We start from the raw sequence: 21719 nt of genomic DNA, 5'->3' as shown, positions 1-21719 counted from the left end.
ATTTGCCTTTCAAAAAGAGTGCCTTCTAAAGCGCCCACCTTAGCTAGCGAGTCCGCTTTCTCATTCCCCGGAATCGAGCAATGAGAGGGAACCCATGGTAAGGTAATCTTGAATAATTTTTCGACCAAAACACTCAATAGTTGTCTTATTCTTGTTAGGAAATAAGATGAGCGTTTATCAACCTTCATTGAGCGGATTGCCTATAATGAGCTGAGACTATCTGAAAAAATAAAATAGTGGTCGATGGGCAATGTTTCAATGATCCCCAGTGCGTAGTATATCGCACCCAGTTCAGCAACATACACGGAACAAGGATCTTTGAGTTTGAAAGAGGCACTGGAATTTTCATTGAAGATGCCAAAGCCAGTGGACCTGTTTATGAATGAACCGTCAGTAAAGAAAATTTTATCAGATCTAACTATGCCCCCATATTCTGCCGAAAATATCGGCGGAATAGAATCTGAGCGTAGATGATCTGGGATTCCATGGATTTTTTGTCGCATGGACAGATCAAAAATGACAGAGGAACTGCAAAAGTATGGGAAGCAAACTTGGTTGGAGATGCCTGGTGAAGGGTACACGTCGTGGGTAAGGTACTCATGGTATAAAGACATAAAACTTGACTGAGGAGTCAGTTGGAGTAGATTTTCGAAGTTATCAATCACCAATGGATTCATGATCTTGCAACGGATGAGAAATCTGTAGGATAATTCTGTGAACCGAAGAGTAAGCGGGGGTACTCCTGCCAAAACTTCGAGACTCATCGTATGTGTCGAATGCAAACACCCCATGGCTATACGCAAGCAACGATATTGTATTCTCTCCAGCTTGAGAATATGAATCCTGGCAGCTGATCGGAAGCAAAAACTGCCATATTCTAACACTGATAATATCGTTGTTTTGTATAACTGAATGAGGTCTCCTGGATGGGTAGATTATATGGATGGGATGGTTATATTGCATTGTAGAGGACTATTTACCGAAGTAACTTGATTGGATTCGGTACTGAAGGTGCAAACAATACGATGTCAACAGAAACTTGGCGGCGCTATCTTGGAGAGAATGCTTGCGGAACACTTGGCAACCCTGCCTGTAAAACTTGCAGTGAAAATGATTTTGATGGAAAAAATTCTCCCTCCACTCATAAAAAGAACTCACATTTTTGTTGGTCTATCCGTAAAATGTAAAATGTTTTTCTCTTTTTTACATGTGTAATATGTTAAAGAACCACTTATTAACCCTCCTACTCGCGTGCAAAATCATAACACGTATACTCGCGCACGATGTCACAGACCAAAAATTGAACTTCTTTGTAATGTTGTCTTTGTGCATTTTTCAGGCTTTATTGGCATTTATTTGAAGAAGAGGGTATGATTGAATGAAAAAAATCAAAAAAATATGTTTTCCTCGTCTTTATTATGTTTTAATAGTCAGCCTCCTCAAAATAGAGTAATTTATGATACTCCAACACAAATAACGAATTTCAAATTTTTCACTGTTATTTATTAAAAGTAAGCAACTGAATATAATTCATGGAATTATAAAGAGTTATGAAAAAACATAAAAACGTATCAATCGATTATGGTTTCATTGAAGTAAGAATCAGAACATAGCATAACTGAATGCTCGAAACAAACATATTTTTTCACATTTTATGCAGTTGTTGCGTGTTTTCGGGTCTTTTATCGAAGAAAAGAATGTATAACGACCTTCCAGATAATTACCAGATGATAAAGGTTCTGGAATATCAAGTTTGCATATTTCTAATATTCTTTATCTCTGTTTTCTTGGTAAACTAAGAATTAATGCCTTTTTTAGATGAGGCGTAAAAAGATGATATAAAAGAATTTCTAGGACCTTGCTTTTCTTTTTCTTGTTTTCTTTTTGATATTGTCCATTATTAAAAAATATCCCAGAAACTGTAATTGTTAAAAATTACCATGAGCTACCGATCAGTTTATAGTTTACAATTCTTCCACAAGTGAAATTCTTTCACAAGTGTGTATATGTATGACCATTATATTTAGCGAATAACTATACAAAAGTCAAACATTTATAATTTTCTTTTGAACGTATGAATCTAACGACGAATATATCGACGAATAGTCATTATATGGATCCGTTCAATTCAGTTACAAAAGGGACTGAAATCGAATAAGAATAGTCCTGTAATGATCTTATGCATAATATTCAATAAATATTCCACGCCACTAACATTATTTTATTCATTTCATTCAACAATATTCTAGAATATGAAAAAAGGCACTTGTCCAAAAAAGTTACTCCTATACTCGCGTCGGTGTGTCAGACCGAAAGTGTTAAAAAGTGGGACACTTCCCCTTTGTATCAACACATGCGATACGCTAAACGATGACGAACGACGAATAACGAAGCTAGAGAGAATCGCAAAGTCGTAGTGTTGATATTTTCTGAGAAATGAACGAATTATTGACTTCTCGGTCTGACAGACCAATGCGCGAGTATAGGAGTGTTAAGCAAAGCCTTGAGCCGTCCGATTCGTCTCACATGGTTCTGAGTCGAAACGTTTTGACCATCTCTAGTCCATAGTGAATAAAATCGAGGCATAGGATACTCACGTCGACTCATAGCTGATAATGACAACGTTACTACCAAAGAAGATTATTTTATGTTCAATTTTTTTTCATATTTATTATTCAACAACACCATATACTAACTCCCAGAATCGCTATCTGTCCTCTTTCCAGACCTCAACTCCCGGCCAGGGCTACCCGACTCTTGACTCGGCGCCTGCAGAACAATGCCACCCCGATCAACGGTGGCACACTGGGTTCCGACAGTCCTCGTTCGATGGATAGCCTCCCTCGACGAACAGCCCTTTCAGCGGCCTATAAAACGGCCACCCTGAACCAGTTCAACAACAACAACACGGACTCAGCTTCTACGGCCACCAACTCGGCCGAAGATCTCACCCTGCTGGACAAATCGCTGCGGAACTCGATGCTCCACGACGTGGTGCACTTCAAGAAGCAACTGGTGCGACTCCGTCGGATTCTACAGGAGGTAAGGTGTTATGTGGCCTTGGTCTGGCCTGAAAAAAGTGAACGAACACTTTTAGTGTGCACAATCTGGACGTAGTAAAATGCACCCCCTCTCGTAGTTGAAATGCCCATTTACCACTGATGGTTGATTTTATACTTTGTGAATAATACTGTGTACATTATTTATTTATTTCCCTAGGTTATACGCGAATTAGTTGGTTAAGTTGTTTTCATCTGGTTTTCTTTGTTTTATTTTCATATTTTCTTCATCCTTTTTGCCGTTCCCCGTCTCGTTGCTGTGTGTTGCCCTTTTATGTCTGCTCCGTTGCCAAAATATTATAATATACCCAAAGGATGAAGAAAATTTGATGATGGTAGGTTGTGTTGTAATTAATTACTTTAACTTATCCTAATACTTTATATAAAAAAAAAACACATATTTGGCGAAATTATCTAATGTGGTGTCATAATTTAATCTATCCGCCAGACCGACACTCTCAACCCATTTGAGAATAATAATGGGCAATTCTTCACTACTGCTACTACAACCACTACAAACGTAACGACGGGAGTCGCAACAGCACCAACGGAGAGTGCCAGTGCCGCCAGCGTGGACATCAAGCAGCAGGAGAACACCCTGATCAAGGAGTCCGGAGTGGTGGCACTGGCTCTGCTCGAGGACCAGCGGCAGGAGCTGGCGGATCTCAGAAGACAGGTGGTTTACCTTCAGGTATTTGCACGTTCAATTTCCTGTTTGTTTAGTTTTACATGAACTAGGGATAGTGGCTATAGATTATCTTTTACACCCGACATAGATAAACACGATGCGCTAGAGCGTTTTGTATAGTTTCATTTTGGTTTTGACTTTCGCTTCAAATTTAGTCGATAGACTCGCACGATGTGTGACATCTATTATATAGGTTAGTTTATCTATGTCCTTACAATGCAGCTAATTTTGGAACGCCTGTTTAATTCTATGAAAAAAATGTATTTCAAACAAAAAGAATGTTCGGATCGAAAGGTAGCTAACATTATGAATTATTTTCGTTTTGATTTCTAACTTATACTATTAATTGTATTTCGTTACGTTGCAAGTCCTATGCTTTTCATTATGATATATGATTGATGGGATTGAATTAGAGTTTCCAAAAAATACGCAAGGTCTACGTATGAAACGTAACGCTTTTGTTACGTGTCGTGTCAGATTATATAAAATCACACTAACACTCTTCTGGGCCCGTGAAATTCTTGTGATCTTTCCGTTGAATATGTGCGACCTGCAACTGCCTCTCGATATCACCCATTGTCCCGAAACATGAATGCACGTATCTCCTGGTTGGCTGTTTGTTTCTGGTTGATGCTAACTGTGTTTGTGAGAGTGGGTGGGTCCGAGAAAGAATATAATCTAGGGTGCGCCGTCTTGTCTCACATAGTACACAGTTGTCTTATGGTCATAAATGTGACCATTTTTAAACTCAAGTTTGTGTTTTGACCGACACCAAGGCAAAGTGTCAAAAGTACATCCTTATGCTGTAGGGTGCCGCGTTTAATGACTTTCTTCCGAAATCTAATCAACTAGAAAACGATTAATTGTTTTGAAAATAGAATTTCGTGTCAAGATTGAATGTCGTTTGTCTCGCCTAGATGTTGTGTTCAAAAGCAAGAACGAAAATATGATTAAAACCTCAGTCCCAAAACATTGAAAATTTCAGTGTTAATTATAATTTTTAGAGAGTCGTAAGTTTCTTCTATGTTGTTATAAAACACGAAACAAAAAGACAAAGAAACACAAAGACAAGGACAAAGAAAATTCTTTTTATGTTTCGTAATATTTTCAATATCACACATTATCATGCACGCAATGCACTACTTTGTGTTGAGTCGATAGAGAATTAGAACGTTTTCCAATGTAGGATTACGTTTAACAGTAAGGTTTAGGGCGTAAAATTAAAACTCAAAAGTGAACTTGTACCGAAAAAAATAAATATTTCGAACACTATTACCTCGATCGTATCTTGATAGATTCCAAAAATGCTTACATCTATCGATTGCAAATATTTCAACGTATCTATTACCATAAGTAAAATCATATTTTTTTTTAAACAAACTATTGGATGATTGTTAAATGTGAAGAATTATCTAAACGCGCAGCTCGATCTGATTGTTCAAATCAGTGTCCCTCAAATTGTACCGTCCAAAATAAAGGATCCACTTCGTCGGTTTCCATAACGTCAGGAGTATAGTGTTTATGTGCGATTGAATTTATGTTGATTTTAGCGTTGTCAGGAAATAAAAATAATGGGGGTGGAACAAATGTAGGATCTCTTGTAGCTGCAGTGTGTGTCTAGATGAGATGAATAGTGAGTGGCAATAAAGACAAAAATCTTAACATATGACACGCTAGTGTATTGTTCTAACGAGCTAGTGTGACCAGATTGAATCTTGAATCAGCCATCTTCGGCTACTTCTAAAAAAAACCGCGCAAACCATCGTCCCTTTTCAAGACCACAAAAACTTTCTAAACGTATGTCTGATGTAAAAAAAAACAAAGATAATACATTTATATTTTTATTTTGCTGAGTGAATTCAGAACTTATTGTGATGTGTTTGAACTTATTACTGACTTGTTCCGACCGATCATTCAATTTTCGTGGAACTTTTTTTGTGTCAAAAGCCGCATCAATGTGCAGCCCATTTCAAGCCGGGCGTAAAAAAGATATTTTCCAGATTGAAAACCGAAAGTGAAAATTGAAAATAAATTCTATATATATATATATATATATATATATATATATATATATATATATATATATATATATATATATAAATTTTACACAATATTTTTGACCAATAGAATTATCACAACATTAAAAATCGACGAGCAAAAAAAACTTGTTCTTAAAGATGATGTAAGGAAACTAAATGACAGATCGCTCAAAATTGACATTAAATTCACTGACTGTAGTACCAATAAAAAAAAATAGAAATGTTCAGCGTGAAAATATAAAATTACAATTCCCGGTGCATATTTGACAGAATGTATGCTTGTTACTTATTAACCCCATAACTTGTTTCAATAGCTTAATTTATTTTATTTTATTTTATTTTTTTTTTTTGAAACAGTCTATTGAAATTACCCAAGTCTGTATATAAACAGGTGACCGCTCGGAAATCCACGTAGTTGTGATTTTGCAGTGGCTGGAGAATGTTCCCGCTCGCTCGCCAGAGCACTATGTTCTCCCTCTCCCAATCCCGTTTTTATTCTGCTACCGATCTGAATAGAGCCTCTAGCGAAAAACGAAGTATCGAGGATAATTCGATACAGTTTACGTACAAATGGTGCTATGGGTTATGGATTCGATAGCGGAGAATACGAAATGTGCATATGGGGTAGATAATATTTGACGTTTTATTATTCGCTTACGCGATCGAGTTTACCAATACAACTACACCTGAACATTCAAGTTCTGTGTTGTTTTCTAACAATGAAAGCTATGGAAATGAAACGTTGCAAGGGTGATTAATCTAGCTTTTCTTTTATTGAAATTGAATTTGAATTCTGATTCTGATTGTGAAGAGCATATTCGCATTGACGGCATTGAGCTTCGTGTGCTTTCATTGGAAGGCGAAAATTTATGTGGATTTCAAATGGAATCAAAATATTTTCAAAATAAAAATAAATAATTTAAATTTACTTTTAAGTATCCAACATGTATTCTATATTATGAATTAACACGTTTTTTTTGAGAAAAAAAATTATAGGAGGTTGTATTCAAGACACGACCGCATTGTTGAGGTAGAACTACGCTGTAGTTTAATTCAAGTCGCTTGTTTATAAGTGCGGATATTATTTCATAATGCTACGAAAATTTTGAAATAACCATTCTACCAGTTTGGTCGCCCTGAATTGTTATTTCATTGTAGAATCATTTGACGATAATTGTTTGATGATTCATTCTTGTGCTCGCAGAACAATACTTGCTCGAGATAAGCGCAGCTGTCATCCTTTGTGGAGAAAGTTTTTCTACTGGCAAGTGAAACCAAATCACATACAACATTTCAGAATGACATTTACTTCCTTGGTGACTAAATAGACGAAATAAACTCTATCTGTTAATCTCAACAACCTCGAAAAGAGTAGCACTGCTTCATTATGAACAAGATTAGCGCAAATGCAATCTTAGTTGAAAGCAGTTTTGCGACTGGCACGCGAGCCCAAATAAATTATTAACCTAATATAACTTATTGAATAACTTGGTATTCCCCAAATATTTTTTTGGTGCACAACCTTAACACCTGCTTCGCCATAGCGTCAGCTCAATGACAGATGACAGATGACAGAAAACAAACAATGTTAACTGATTGGAAAAAGGCTGAATAATTGCCTCAGCAGAGATTCATTACCAATACCCTAGCGTAAATATTTCTCTCCTGCTATCTACCCTCCTTGTTTATATTTATCATTACAACTGCATAATTTGCAACATCAAACAATCACCAATCATAGCCTTTAAAATTGTTACATCTTTACAGAGCCAATGCACAAGGGAGCAGATACAAATGGGGTTTCAGCGTAGCGAAGATGTACTATTTTTACGTACGGGTTATGAAACACGCGCGTGCGCGTACGAATATCCATATATCGATGGCTTTAAGCAACTCAATATAAACACACTTATCTCCGTTTTGCGGTCTTCTCAACAGAAGCCCTTTGCGTTTGTATTGCCAGTCTAGATTAGCTTAGCTGTCATCCTTTGTGGAGAGAGTTTTCCTACCGTCATGCGAAACCAAATCACTGACAAAATTCCAGAAAATTTATATTCTTGGTGAGATGACGATAGCCAAGCTTGATGATTTACCACACAATTGTGTAGCTCAGAACTTTAATTCAATGGCGTCAGTTTAATGCAATGATTGTAATGCCAGAGACATCAGCGAGTGAGTAATTTTGTCGCGTCCACAGCTCAATCCGAAACGAAGACATGTGATAACGCAGAACAAGGAAGAAAAAGCGATATCCATTGCTTTGAATACAGAACGATACTGAAAGTTTGCCTTCCTTCCTTGCTTGATACTTTCAACATCTTCAGTTCATTCGTCTGTAACCTTCAAAAAGGCGCTTGGAAAACTTTACTTTATCCATAATATTACTCCTCTACCCCCATTGCCTTGAGAAAGGCATTCGATCCCTCGCCGTCCAGCTCGCCCAGCAACGATGTTGTTCAGTTGATTTCCTCGCAAAGAATGAAAGTTTGCTCAGCGAGATCCACTGTTTATACTCTGGGCAAATATTTCCCTTCGTTCTTCTTCATTTCCTTTGTACACGGATACTTTACATCATACGGTTTCCCCTTCGTTGCTCGTTATTGACAGCTCCGTTCGGAATAGGACACAAATGGACAGAACAAATATATGAGGAAATAGGAATGCTTCCAATTTTCATTAATTTAAACCATATACAGACTATGGAATTGTAATATATAGCATATAAAACAAATCCGATTCGTTTGGTATGTTAATCGCCAAAATCCGTTCGCGGTAAAAATAGTTATTAACGTTAACTTTATTTCATAAAAACGTGACCTGTTTTCTGATTTGGCACCCTTAATGAAAGACGTAGTTCTACGTAAAAAAGGTATATAAAAATAAAATCTCTTGAAAATCTTCCGTGCGAATATACGAGGACGCATGATATCCAGATACTCAACCGTATCTTTGCAACAAACAACTACGAGGATCAACTAATGGACAATCAATTTGATATTCATAGCAATTTGCACGCAAAAACTTTTTCTTTTCTCAATTTTGTCTTCTATTGTATATTGAAATTATAACGAGCACCGCAAAAATGCACATAACTTTCGTAAGAGCAATCCATCAACTTCTTCTCTCCGACATTCGAATCCATGCCTGTCATGCCGGTCCTTTCTGTTAGATCAATTCTTATAGCGCTTTGTCACTGCTTTCTTTGAATAAAAAAACATTCGCAAATATCCCAATTGTAAAATAGTTCAACCGCAGGCCTTAAAACGAAGACAACATTTATGAATCACCCTGTTTATTTCCAAAATCTAGGGCGAACTAACCGCCAAAGATCGCACCATCCGGCAGCAGCAGAACCTGATCGAGAAGTACGAAATCGAGCGGGAGAAGCTCCAGGCAGGATTGTCGCTCGTATCCGACGGTACCGCAGGAGGAGCTTCCGGTGATAAGACTATTGATACAATCAGCACAGCTACACAGACTGAGAGGGTAAGTAGCTTCACTTTGCCTATTGCACCTATCGAACATATGAGGATATTATTTCTCCTGCTATCCCACAGTTAAGGCCAATGTCATTCGGTGGACAGGAAGGATTAGCGAGGTAATTATAATCATTTGCAAACCATTTATCGTATTTTCTTTCTTTTTTCATTCGGATAAGTTTTCTCCGGTTATTTGCCCCTAATGCTTTTGCCAACCGGTACTCATAGTTTCGGATTGTTTTTACTTTCTTTTCTTCTCATTTTCAACGCAGAGCATTCATAAGCTACCTTCCCCATCGATCTCTGTTTGTGGCTGACTTCTTCCCAATTAGAAATTTCACAGAATTCGAGTGTCTTCTTGCTAATCGATTTATCCACGGATTAGGATCCATTAGCCATCGATTATATTGTTCCATTTGCCGCGCTCTGTCCCTTGTGCCCATGTTCTTCGATCGATTGCTAACCCCTAGAATTAACCGCATCGATTGGGACTCGGTGACTCCCACCTTCATTTACATAAATTATTATCGGGAAATTGCGGTGAACGCGATCCGCTTCAAATGTCGTCAACTCCGTTACTCATGTCTGTGTTTCTATCGGTTGTTCATAAAGACTGGCGATAGACCTAATCCCCAAACAGATATCGATTCCTAACTGTTACAATTCACATTTTTTTGTTCGTTTTTGTACCCAAAATATTAATATAACTAACACCATTGTAACTCCCACTAAACATGCCGCTCGGATCATGTGCTAATTGTATTATTCATTGATTACTAAACGCATCGTCCACTTAAAACCCCACCACCGATTTACCGATAACGTTTGGCTTCCCTCCAAATGATGGCGAAAATCGGAAACCCACCGCTTCCGTAGACTTCAGCTCGGACAGGTATTTCTTTGCGATGTCTTATTATCATTCTTTCTGCTGTGTGCTATTAACATCATCTGCATCCTTCACCTGCTGCACAATCGGGTGGACGCTTGTCCGGAACGGCTGCGATAGTGACAAGCCGGACAAGGGTTCGCTGGAATGGTGCCAGAAAGGATGGTTCCCCCTAGAGTCAATCAATTACCAAAACCACCTTGCGAACTCGTAAGGGGTGTTGTTTATCCCTACTTGTTGAAGAGAATGTTGTTTGTTATTTTGTGGAAATGTTTATGAAAATACAAACTAATTTCTATTGTGTGAAAAAATGAATTTGTATATTGACTATACCTGTACTTTCATGCTGTCCCTTGCTAGTTGAACGAGGTAATTATGCCATATCCTCTTCATGTGGTCACAACATCTTATCGTAATGTCAATAACAAAAATCAATTCTCCGTCCCAGCAAACTTTAAATCGTATAACTAACGAATATACAGCATCATTCACCCCATATATTGAGTGGTATATGATGCGCCTAACTAGCATATACATACAAGAGTGGAGACGATATACACCCAGCAAACATTAAACTGCATGAATAGTCATAATTGGAGGCGAAATACATACATCCAAGACACATTTGGATGATAAATGATGCATATAACTGGCATATACACGCAAAAGTAGAGACGATATACGTATATGCCATATTTTATGCGCATATAAAGTCTTATATAACGATATGCGATGCTTTTCACACCGATATGCGATGTGACCCGGAAATGCTATGTAACATGTATATATCACGATACCAGGATGATCGTTATGCCGATATACGACTTAATCCATCAATGATATAGAAAATCGTGTTTTTGCATTTCATACAACTTCGTATACACATGATGCATTTTCAAACAAAAAAGCTAGCAGTAGTGGCAGTTGAATACCACTGAACTCGTAGAGAGAATGCCGAATTTCGAACATTTGTGACCTTAACCTCTCTTTTTTGTTCTTTAGGTAGACGCTTTCATTCCTACTGTTTTCATAAACCGCTTTCCTAACCGACTTAGTGACCAAACGACCGCAACTTGTACCGTAGATCTGTCTTGAAATAAACATCAACAATCTTCCCAACTAACTATTTCCCGTCAGTGTGACGTTTTTATGATGATTTTATTCGGCTTTATGCTTTATAATGCCTGAACTAATTGTCATCAAATCCTCTATACAAGCCTTGTTCAAGCAAATTAGGAGAAATTATTGAGATATAGCCAATATTGTTCGTTAAATACAGTTTAAAGTCAATCAGAAAACATTTATTCAACTTCAAGCTGTGGTGGAAACGTCTATCCGACCATGTTCTGATTTGATTAGCTCTACTTAGACAGCAATATCGAAGAAGATCTTTGTCAGAATGCATTATTCTCTTCTACCAAGTCTCTATAGATAGAATTAGTTGTTTAGCACCTTGACAGACGCTTGTTAGAGTTTTTTACAGCTACTACACTGAGAGGAATAATTAGTAAATATAATTTTTTTTTGGTAAATACTACCAATCTCTAGTCATCTTCGACTGTACTAATAAACACATATGTCAAGCAGAACCATAATTCGGAAGCCCAATATCGGCTACATTTTCTCGCCGAAAATGCACGTATCAGAATTATATCCTTATTACACCTCCGTATTGCCTCATGGGAACAATGAAAATGGTTAATACGCGCTTTTCTCACCACTTTTCAGATATGACAATATCCAAGCTTACTAATGTTATCGAGTAAAATATACTAATCACTGGTAGGGATGCGGGTTTGTTGACGATATATACAAAAAATTTGTGCATTCTACTAATTTTGCATTACCAAATGTATTTGGTAGTTTTCGACCGAGGATTTTTCTAAGAGTAGATAAAACTTGTTCAGTTTCTGTTGAACTTTTGAAATGGCCAAGATTCAAACATACGATCTTTGCATCGATAATCCTCCATCCTCCATTTGCTCCGATAGAACACTTAAAAATGTAATGCCAAGCAGTCAACAAAAATAATCAAAACAAAAGCTGCTTTGCAGTTGAATAAACGTTTTCAAATCATTTCTCTGGCATATTACCCAGGTAAACATTGATGGTTTACAAAAGCTTCAATTTGGTCTAAAGAAGCTTTTTTACAACGTATAGTTCAGCATATTGTCTTATTGAGCACTCAATACTTAGAACTGGATTAGATGGATTGATGTCATAAATTCATAATGTTATTTAATATGTCCAAAACTGCGATCTAATGTAATTTACTGTTGGATGATATTTCACAACATGTAAAACTATTTTTCGCAGTACTATATTGATTCAAATTATTCGTTTATGTGACTCTCGAACTGCATCTGTCTGATTTACGTATATGATGTCATTAAGTTCAATTTTACGATGTGTTGACGTAGGACTACGTCTTACATTAAGGGTGCCAAATCAGAAAACAGGTCACGTTTTTATAAAATAAAGTTAACGTGAATAACTATTTTTGCTGCGAACGGATTTTAACGATTTGCATACCAATCGAATCGGAAATTTTATAAGATTTGTTTCATATGCTATATATTATAATCCCATAGTCTGTATATGGTTTAAATTGATGAAAATTGGAAGCATTCCCATTTCCTCATACATTTGTTCTGTCCATTTGTGTGCCTTCCCGAACAGAGCTGTCAATAACGGGCAACTTATGCAGCCGCTAGAATAGAAACAACGAAGCGAAAAGAGAATATTTGCGAAGTCAACTCCACGCTTGCATAGTAAGTAAGCTGTCGCTAGAATGTATGTGTTGCATCTTCTCTGTGGAAAATTCTTAAGGCGGCATTCCATCTATTCAACATGATGCATGCTACAAGTCAATGGTAAACAACAATGAATATGATACTTGTGTATTTTTTTAAATTTTGTTTCAGCCACTACACAGCAGTATGCGAACGCTCACTGCTCCAACATATCGGTTCTGATGTTATTGTTTTTATGATCAAACATTTTGTTGTTCCACTATTGTGGTGAGTTATAATCGTCAATAAATGACGTAGTTGCTCCAATATTGTCGTGCTACACACGCCGCACCGATCCGCAGGCCATTGGATAAGGCCCACATTGCTAAACAAGACCAGTTGCGTCGTAAAAAAAAACACTACATGGGAACAGTGTTGTTTTTAAAAGTAAAAATAAGCAGATGAAATGAACGAACTATTTTTATCCTAAATCAATGCTAGCGTTCAAAATCATAAGGGCCTAACATTCTAACAGAAACTAAAATTTCAGTATTTTTCTTAATTTAAATTCAATTTGACTTCTCGTTACGTCGACCAAAAACGTAAACGATCAAAGTCAGAGTCACACAATCTTTTGTTCATTTGACGGATAAACATTTGACAGTGTATGGGAAATAGGTTGCAAGTTTTGCTTGCGCTTGCGTCTTAGTTTTAGACGACTGATGTTTTCAGCACCCTAATTGTGGAAAAATAATTACAATAGCTGACAAAGGCAAACTTCCAAGTTGCTCTAGAATCCAAACATAGTAGACATTAGAATACTATTTCTGAAATCAAAGAAAAAAATTAAACATTTTAGTTCGTGATATGTTCTGTTCTTTTTCATAATGCGAAAAATATGATTTGGAAATATGTAATTAGTTTCTGTATATCCTCTTTCAACGTTATTCGTTGACGCATTCAATTTTGTACCATTTGAGTAACTGACTGGTATGCCTGGTATGTGAACTTCCTATCTTCCTGGCTACTAAGGCTAAGGTTACTTTGGATAGGAGTACGCACGAAAATTTTATTGTACGAATAGAAACAAACAATTTTGTTCGATAGAAGCTGACGAATACGAACGAAGCAAGGGGGAAGCAATGTAACCACACCAATACAACTCAATGTGGTTGTTTAGCTTCACTATTGCATACAATTCGTACGACCACTTTTCTGCATCCAGTGTCACCGCCGCCTAATGCAATCAAAGTTCAACACAACCAAAACCCGTAAATCTTCCACCTTCTATTCTACCAAGGCGCTTGTATAAATGTATAAAGGTATATATAGAGGCGCCTTGGTTTTGTTTTTGCGGTTTTTGACGAGAGTCGAGACGATTCATCATAAACGGTCATTCTCGTGATGTTTCATTTTTATTGCTGCAACTGTGTGCATCTGTTAGACGCGTGTTTGATGCTGGTTGAATGGCGAGGCACGGAAGATGCCCCTCGTTAAATACTCAGTGCAATGCGTGCATTGATATAAAGAAACAAATTGCGACATATGACCAATCAATGTATTGTTCTCGCAAAGGCAAGAAAGAATCGTTGCTTCTCGAAATGATTCTGCAAAACCACGCAACCTTTTCAGGGTCCCCGGAACTTTTTTTTTGTTTTTTTTATTAAATCGTTTTTTTACAGGCTCAATTACATAAGTTCAAAGGAGCCAAACTCCTATCTGTATAGTTACAAATATAAAGGGTGTGTCACATCAAATTGCATCACGGGAAAAACGCTGTAGAAATTCGCCCAGTAGACCGATCCTTTTGAAAATTTTAGACAGTAAAATGAAAACTATTAAACAACTTTTGGCATTTTCTTTTTAATCATACTTCGAGCCCAAGCCCGTATGCTCGCACCTTCCTCTTTACCCCGTCCATAAGGTTCTGTACAACGTCAGGTTGTAGTTTTTTTTGAACAGAAATTCATTTTCTCTTGAAGTCCGCCTCCGATTTGACAACTTTTGGGTTCTTCCGGAGGGCCTGCTTCATAATCGCCCAATATTTCTCTATTGGGCGAAGCTCCGGCGCGTTGGGCGGGTTCATTTCCTTTGGCACGAAGGTGACCCCGTTGGCTTCGTACCACTTCAACACGTCCTTTGAATAGTGGCACGAAGCGAGATCCGGCCAGAAGATGGTCGGGCCCTCGTGCTGCTTCAATAGTGGTAGTATGCGCTTCTGTAGGCACTCCTTAAGGTAAACCTGCCCGTTTACCGTGCCGGTCATCACGAAGGGGGCGCTCCGCTTTCCGCAAGAGCAGATCGCTTGCCACACCATGTACTTTTTGGCAAACTTGGATAGTTTCTGCTTGCGAATCTCCTCCGGAACGCTGAATTTGTCCTCTGCGGAGAAGTACAACAGGCCCGGCAGCTGACGAAAGTCCACTTTGACGTAGGTTTCGTCGTCCATTACCAGGCAATGCGGCTTCGTCAGCATTTCGGTGCACAGCTTCCGGGCTCGCGTCTTCCCCACCATGTTTTGCCTTTCGTCGCGGTTAGGAGCCTTCTGAACCTTGTATGTACGCAGGCCCTCCCGCTGCTTGGTCCGCTGGACGAATGAACTTGACTAATTCAGCTTATTGGCGACATCCCGCACCGAACTTCTCGGATCACGTCTAAACTGCTTAACTACGCGCTTGTGATCTTTTTCACTGACGGAGCATCCATTTTTGCCGTTCTTCACCTTCCGGTCGATGGTTAGGTCCTCGAAGTATCGTTTTAGTACTCTGCTGACCGTGGATTGGACGATTCCCAGCATCTTACCGATGTCCCGATGTGACAACTCCGGATTCTCGAAATGAGTGTACAAGATTAATTCACGACGCTCTTTTTCGTTCGACGACATTTTTCCAAATTTACGAAAAATTGACAGTGAAGCATGGCCAACGTGATCTACACACTCTTATCTGATTATAAAACCAAAGCTGAAGATATAATTCCTAAAAATTAAATTTCTACAGCGTTTTTTCCGTGATGCAATTTGATGTGACACACCCTTTATATATAAACATTTTTTATTAATTCTAATGTTAATGAAGTAGAGAACCGATTACTCGCGGTTTGCTCGAGTTTAGAAGGGTGACATTTTGTTTCAGGAAAAGGATGGGATATAAGGATATGTTGACAATGTTCACACTCACGTTCGCACTCACATTCATAATACTCAATTCTTAAGCCTTCTTAATCTTATATCTAATATGTATTTACATTTCACCTTATTCTATTGTTAGTAAGAAGGGATTTGATTTCTCGCGAAGGAAAAGGAAAAGGAGAATATAAAGATATAAGGACAATCACACACGAAGATCGATAGCTTTTAGGAAGACATATATTTGGGACATGTAATCAAGGTCTAACCGAGCCAACACATCTCTCACCGGCACATTGGGCTGCCTTCCTCTAGCCCGAAGAAAGTTTTCTAAATTCGATCTGGCAACAAGGTATTCCTCGCACTACCAAACAACGTGTTCGATGTCGTGGTAACCTTGGCCACAAGCACAGATATTGCCATCGGCAAGATTAAAACGAAAGAGTAGCGCGTCTAACGAACAGTGACTGGACATGAGTCGAGAGAAGGTGCCCGGAACTTGTTACTAATGAATTATTTGAAGAGTTTAGACGTTACAAAAGTAGGCCGATAGGGACAGCAAACGACGCCATATTTTTGCCCGCTCTCTTGACATTTCTCTTCAGTGAGGTTTGCCATTTCATAATAGAAAGATATACGATCGAACAAAGAGTCGAGATTATTAAAATTGACTCCGTAATTCGGAGTCAATGGTCTCAACTTTAAGAGCGCTACCGTCCAATTTATGGTCGTCATAATCGTCCTGCCAACTTAACAATTGAGCGTCTATTGGAAAAATTTTAATCCACAGGCACAGTACAAAATGTTACCGTGCCTGTGAGACAAAGAAGTGCCCATAGTCTTCAGAATATTGCTGCCGCTAGCGCATCAGTTGAGGAAGACCCAAATCAGTTGGATGATATAGACGTGGACAATATGTGGTTCCAACAGGACGGCGCCACACAGCTTTAACAATCGATTTATTGAAAATCAAGTTTAGCGAGCGTGTTATCTCACGAAATGGCTCAGTCAATTGACCGCCTCGGTCGTGCGATTTGACGTCGTTAGACTATTTCCTGTGGGATTACGTCAAGTCTATGGTCTATGCCAACAAGTCACCGACGATTGATGAACTTCGTACGAATATCGAACGTGAAATCGTAGCAGTATCGGCCGATTTATGCTTGAAACCCGTCGAAAATTGGATTCAGCGTCTGGACTTCTGCAAACGTGCCCGTGGTAGCCATCCAAAACCGTTTTTGTTTTTTTTTTTAAACTTTTGCAGCGCTCTTATTGAAAAACGCTTTAAATAAAAACTTATTCATCGCATTTTATACGATTTTAGAGAATGTCGGTGAATGTCGAAAATATGATCATGGTTTGTCCACTTTTTTGAATGCTCTAATTAAGCGCACCTGTGTCAAATCAGGTATTCGAATGTTTTAAAACATATAAATAAAATTGTCTTTTTCGTGATTTACAGTAGTTTTATAGTATATTTTTACGGATTCACATGTTTTAAAGGATTATAAAACCCACCTTCTCTTGGTGTCAATGCGTCACTCATTCGAGCTAACTTTTAGTCAATCACCAGATGATTATTTGGCACGTATTCAGACATTTTCTGAATTATAACACTTACAAATATTGTAAACATCATGCTTGCACACCATTTGTATCAGATTTACATAGCCAAATTACGTAATTAACGCATTTCGAGGCCTCAATTCTGATCATGAGTTGTCCGATTCACTAATGTTGTTTTGTCCGCTTGGCGCGCTGCAGTTTGTTTATGGTGTCCTTCGCGCATAGCACAAATAAAGTTTCTCTGTGTTGAGTGTGTTGAGGGTAATACTTTTAAAATTTCCAAGAAAAGGCAATATTCTGAAGAAAGCCTAAATTTTGAATGATCAATATGATGACAGTAAACTAAGTAAGCAATGAGAAACGCAACTCCTATTTAGAAATTCGAAGTTTTTCATTCAAAAAACGGTGATTTCTAAAACCGGACAAACCATGCTCATTTTTTGGGACACATCATGATCATAGATGGACAAACCATGATCATAATTTCTCTTTGAGGAAAATCGTTAAAAAACATGAAAATTCGAATAATTTCGACACTTTTATGGTAGTATTCGAAACTAGACCGAAACTAACCCGGCAAACTTCGTCCCGCACATTTACTTGATTAATTCTCGAGTAATGCAGAAATTTGTGTTTTATTTGTATGGCAGCCACCCCTAAGAGAGGGGGGAGGGGTATCTAACCACCATAGAAACATTCATTGCACCCTAAAGTTTCCATATGCCTAATTTGGTTTAATTTGCTTGATTAATTCTCGGGTAATGCAAAAATTTGTGTTTCATTTGTATGGCAGCCCCCTTCTTAGAGAGGGGGGAGGGGTCTCAAAATATCACGAAAACCTTCCCCGGCCCCAAAAACCCCTACATACCAATTTTCATGTATAATTTGAATCAATGTAGTACTGGGAAAACCCGTATTATGTGCTGTGAAAAATCGCTCGTCAGTAAATCGTATTGAATAATAATTGAAAACATATTACATCATAGTAGGAGTTTGACACATCTAGATCCGCGATGACGTATGTGCAGTGTCGACGTCTGGTGGTGATCGTTAAATTGATTATTAAGGAAGGCAAATCAATCTCTACCAGATTAGCAGGCCTGAGAGCAGCTTGAAATTTTTTTAAATTTAAAGGATATTTTTATTTTATATTATTTGATTACGCAAAACACACGGTACTGAATCATACTTTACCATTTCTATATGGATTTGATATGATATTTCCACTAACACACAATCGACAACCAGGAATGATATATCCGATTGCATCTCGTTCGTATCATATGTACGAGTTTTAACTGCTCTAGAGTTATATTTCAGACAGCCGTGTGAACATTTTCTTGACCATCATCACCACTCATTTTAAACATTTATATCCCCCTTCTACTTAAAGTAAATTGAATAATTTGTGTTTCTACAATCATAAATGTAATCGTGTACACAGATGGTGGTTCGTGAGGTTATAAAGATAATTATAACCTCACGAATATTTTCCGACAATTGGTTTTTTGTTCTATGTAATAAATCGTACATTTGTATCAGAATAGTCGTTTGTCATGTATGAATATCGCCAACGCTTTTGCATGTATATGATAGTTAGAAGCATAATACACCAGCAAAAATATGGGGTTTAGGATACTGTAAATACGCTAGTTATACGATTCAATGTTTGCTGGTCTGTCAATGAGAAGAAAAACTATATTCTCAATGTTCTGTTCTGACCAACTAACGACAATCTTCCCTTCCACAGTCGAAGTGAACCAGCTTCCCCCTCACATGCGCCAGTTCTACGCAATGGCCTCCGATCTCCTGCAATCGCCAACAACCATAGTAACCATCCCCATCACATTGCAAAAGGAAACAACAGCACAACAACCCCATCATCACCATCATCGTCGGCACTCATCAACAGCAGCCGAACGTCGCTAAATCTGAAGCCAAAAACACAAATTTCGTCCGTTTACGCGCAGCTCTCATCCATAAAGCACTCGACCCATAATAGCACTGCAGCAGGTGGATCCCCAAACGCGGCACTAGTAGCTATAAGCCAAAAACGATCTTCCCTGGGATCCCATGGTAACCTTAGCAACAACAACCCGGCCACTAACACTAGCAATACCAACAGCATCAACACCAACACCAACGGTTCACCCATGAAATCCGTTCGCACCACCCACATCGGAAACGTGCCGATCCCCAGTGGTAAGCTAAATCAGAAGGGCATCAATGGTCCCGCTTCACCAACCAGTCCAGCGCCCGCTAACGGGATAAAATTGCTCAAATCCTCTATCCGAATGTCTACAAACGGTGGTGGGAACGGAGCTACTTTCCCCGGCAAAGATCTCGCTGTCCTTCCAAAGCCTAAGATATCGGCAATCAAGCCACCATCTTCCTTCGGGTGCAACACTTTCCCGGATCCGACGCCCATTTCGCACAAATCTCGATCGGCTCCGGTAACGCCGCTCAGTGAACGTGTCCCATCGCCGCCGCCTCGAACAACTGTCCCAGACAACGTTGTTACCAACATGGAAGCGGAAGGAGATTCCAACAACAATCAGAAGAGCAACCGCAGCAACGGTGCACAGGTTAACGATGATGATCGAGAGCAGATCGCCGAAGCGGGAAAGGACGATATAAACAATAAGATCAATAGTCTTAGACTAGCAAACGGATTGACTGGATATAATGATAGTAATTGTAAGGATAGTAATTTAGTTATCTAGTTTAGTAAGAGAATACTTATTTATATATTTAAATAAAGCAGAAAAAGCCCTATAAATGAATGTGATCCAATAATCTAAAACTTGCGCTTGAAACAGTTACTCATTCAAAACACATCCACATTTGAAAACATAGCATAGAAACAAAAGTGACAATGAAATTATACCCTTGAATTTGAAATCGACAGGCTTAAACTATATACTCAAAACCAAAAGTTTTCTGCTTTTTTGGAAAATAACAAATATATAGACCTACAGTCCATTTTACCCTAAACACGCAGAGGCAGCATAAGTGAAGGTAACTTGTTTCCAAACAATTGCTTCTATTCGTAGAGAATTTTACGGACGGTGCTGAAAAGACGCTACTAAGTAAAAATGTTCATCGTTACGTTATTACTACTCCCTTTTTGGAAATATCGTGCAATCGTTTAATCACTCGTTCTATCATTTTACCACTCTCCCCCAAAAAACGAATGCTAAGTTTTACTAGGAAACCTTTATGAATCGGGCAAGCGCCTGTTACGAATAGCGAAAATTATTGCTATTATTATTATGATTACGATAAATAAGTTTAAATCAATATCAATAATTCCTATCGAGCTGAGATCGAAGCAAATAATAAATTATTTCTGTGCTACAGTATCAACAATAAGTATTCAAAACCCAACTTGTGGTAAGGAAACCCGGAAACGGACGCAAAAAGGGCAAAAATATTCAAACCGCAGCAGTATGTACCGTTTTACTTAATTCCAATTACATAATCGATTCGATGCGACAGGCGGTAATCAGAGTGGCAATTGTAACGTGAACTAATCGAGACATTCAAGAACAACGTTTTGATCCAATCGAATCAATCGGAAGACGCGGTCGTTCGGCACTAAACTGATATGTTGAGTATTGTGAAATAAATGGGGAAATATATCTGTATTTGAACTACACATAAGAAGCTGTTTGCGTTGTCATTTGTATCACAAATTAATCCCTCAAAGTACATCTGAAGTATTCTGTTTAGAGCCGTTTGACTGGAAGCAGCTAAGGCCGATGGCAAGTATTCCTGCCTATAATTCTAGGAAAGCTTAAAAAGTATGATAAAAATATAGAAAGCGATATCCAAGACATAATGTTAACATAAAAGTACAAAATTAGGACACGCTGTATTATTTCATTTTCATCTTTTATTCACAACACACTTCTAACCAGGGCCAGAAATCTTCGAAGGTGAAAAATGAAGACCGACTCTACTCTCAGTAGCTTCGCTTCGACTAGAACTGCTCCGGTAGTCGCCCACAACAAAAAGTGACTTGACTAGAAAATTAAATGACTAGCGTTGACTATCGAGGATGTCTGATGAACTAGTCCAGTTAGTGGTTATTTTAACTGACTCGACTAATGAATACAAATCTGCCTCTTCATTCCACTGACT

The 21719-nt window shown here is 38.2% G+C and overlaps 1 protein-coding gene across 9 annotated transcripts in view; it reads left to right on the top strand.

Moving 5' to 3' along the window:
• Positions 1-21242, top strand: part of LOC129771963 (uncharacterized) — a 238277-nt gene extending 217035 nt beyond the window's left edge. For 5 of the 9 annotated variants that reach the window (XM_055776133.1, XM_055776132.1, XM_055776129.1 and 2 more), the window contains 6 exons: positions 2727-3042; positions 3374-3394; positions 3508-3750; positions 9096-9272; positions 9344-9384; positions 19327-21242. In XM_055776133.1, the coding sequence (XP_055632108.1) occupies positions 2727-3042; positions 3374-3394; positions 3508-3750; positions 9096-9272; positions 9344-9384; positions 19327-20299 (1771 nt within the window). In that variant the 3' untranslated portion in view covers positions 20300-21242. The other 4 variants (XM_055776137.1, XM_055776130.1, XM_055776136.1 and 1 more) reach the window with 4 other exon arrangements.
• Positions 21243-21719: the final 477 nt, after the last annotated feature.

This window comes from Toxorhynchites rutilus, chromosome 2 (genome assembly GCF_029784135.1).
Source record: "Toxorhynchites rutilus septentrionalis strain SRP chromosome 2, ASM2978413v1, whole genome shotgun sequence".
Classification (NCBI taxonomy): domain Eukaryota; kingdom Metazoa; phylum Arthropoda; class Insecta; order Diptera; family Culicidae; genus Toxorhynchites; species Toxorhynchites rutilus.
Note: the sequence above shows the minus strand (reverse complement) of the source record. Positions and strands in the feature narration are given on the sequence as shown.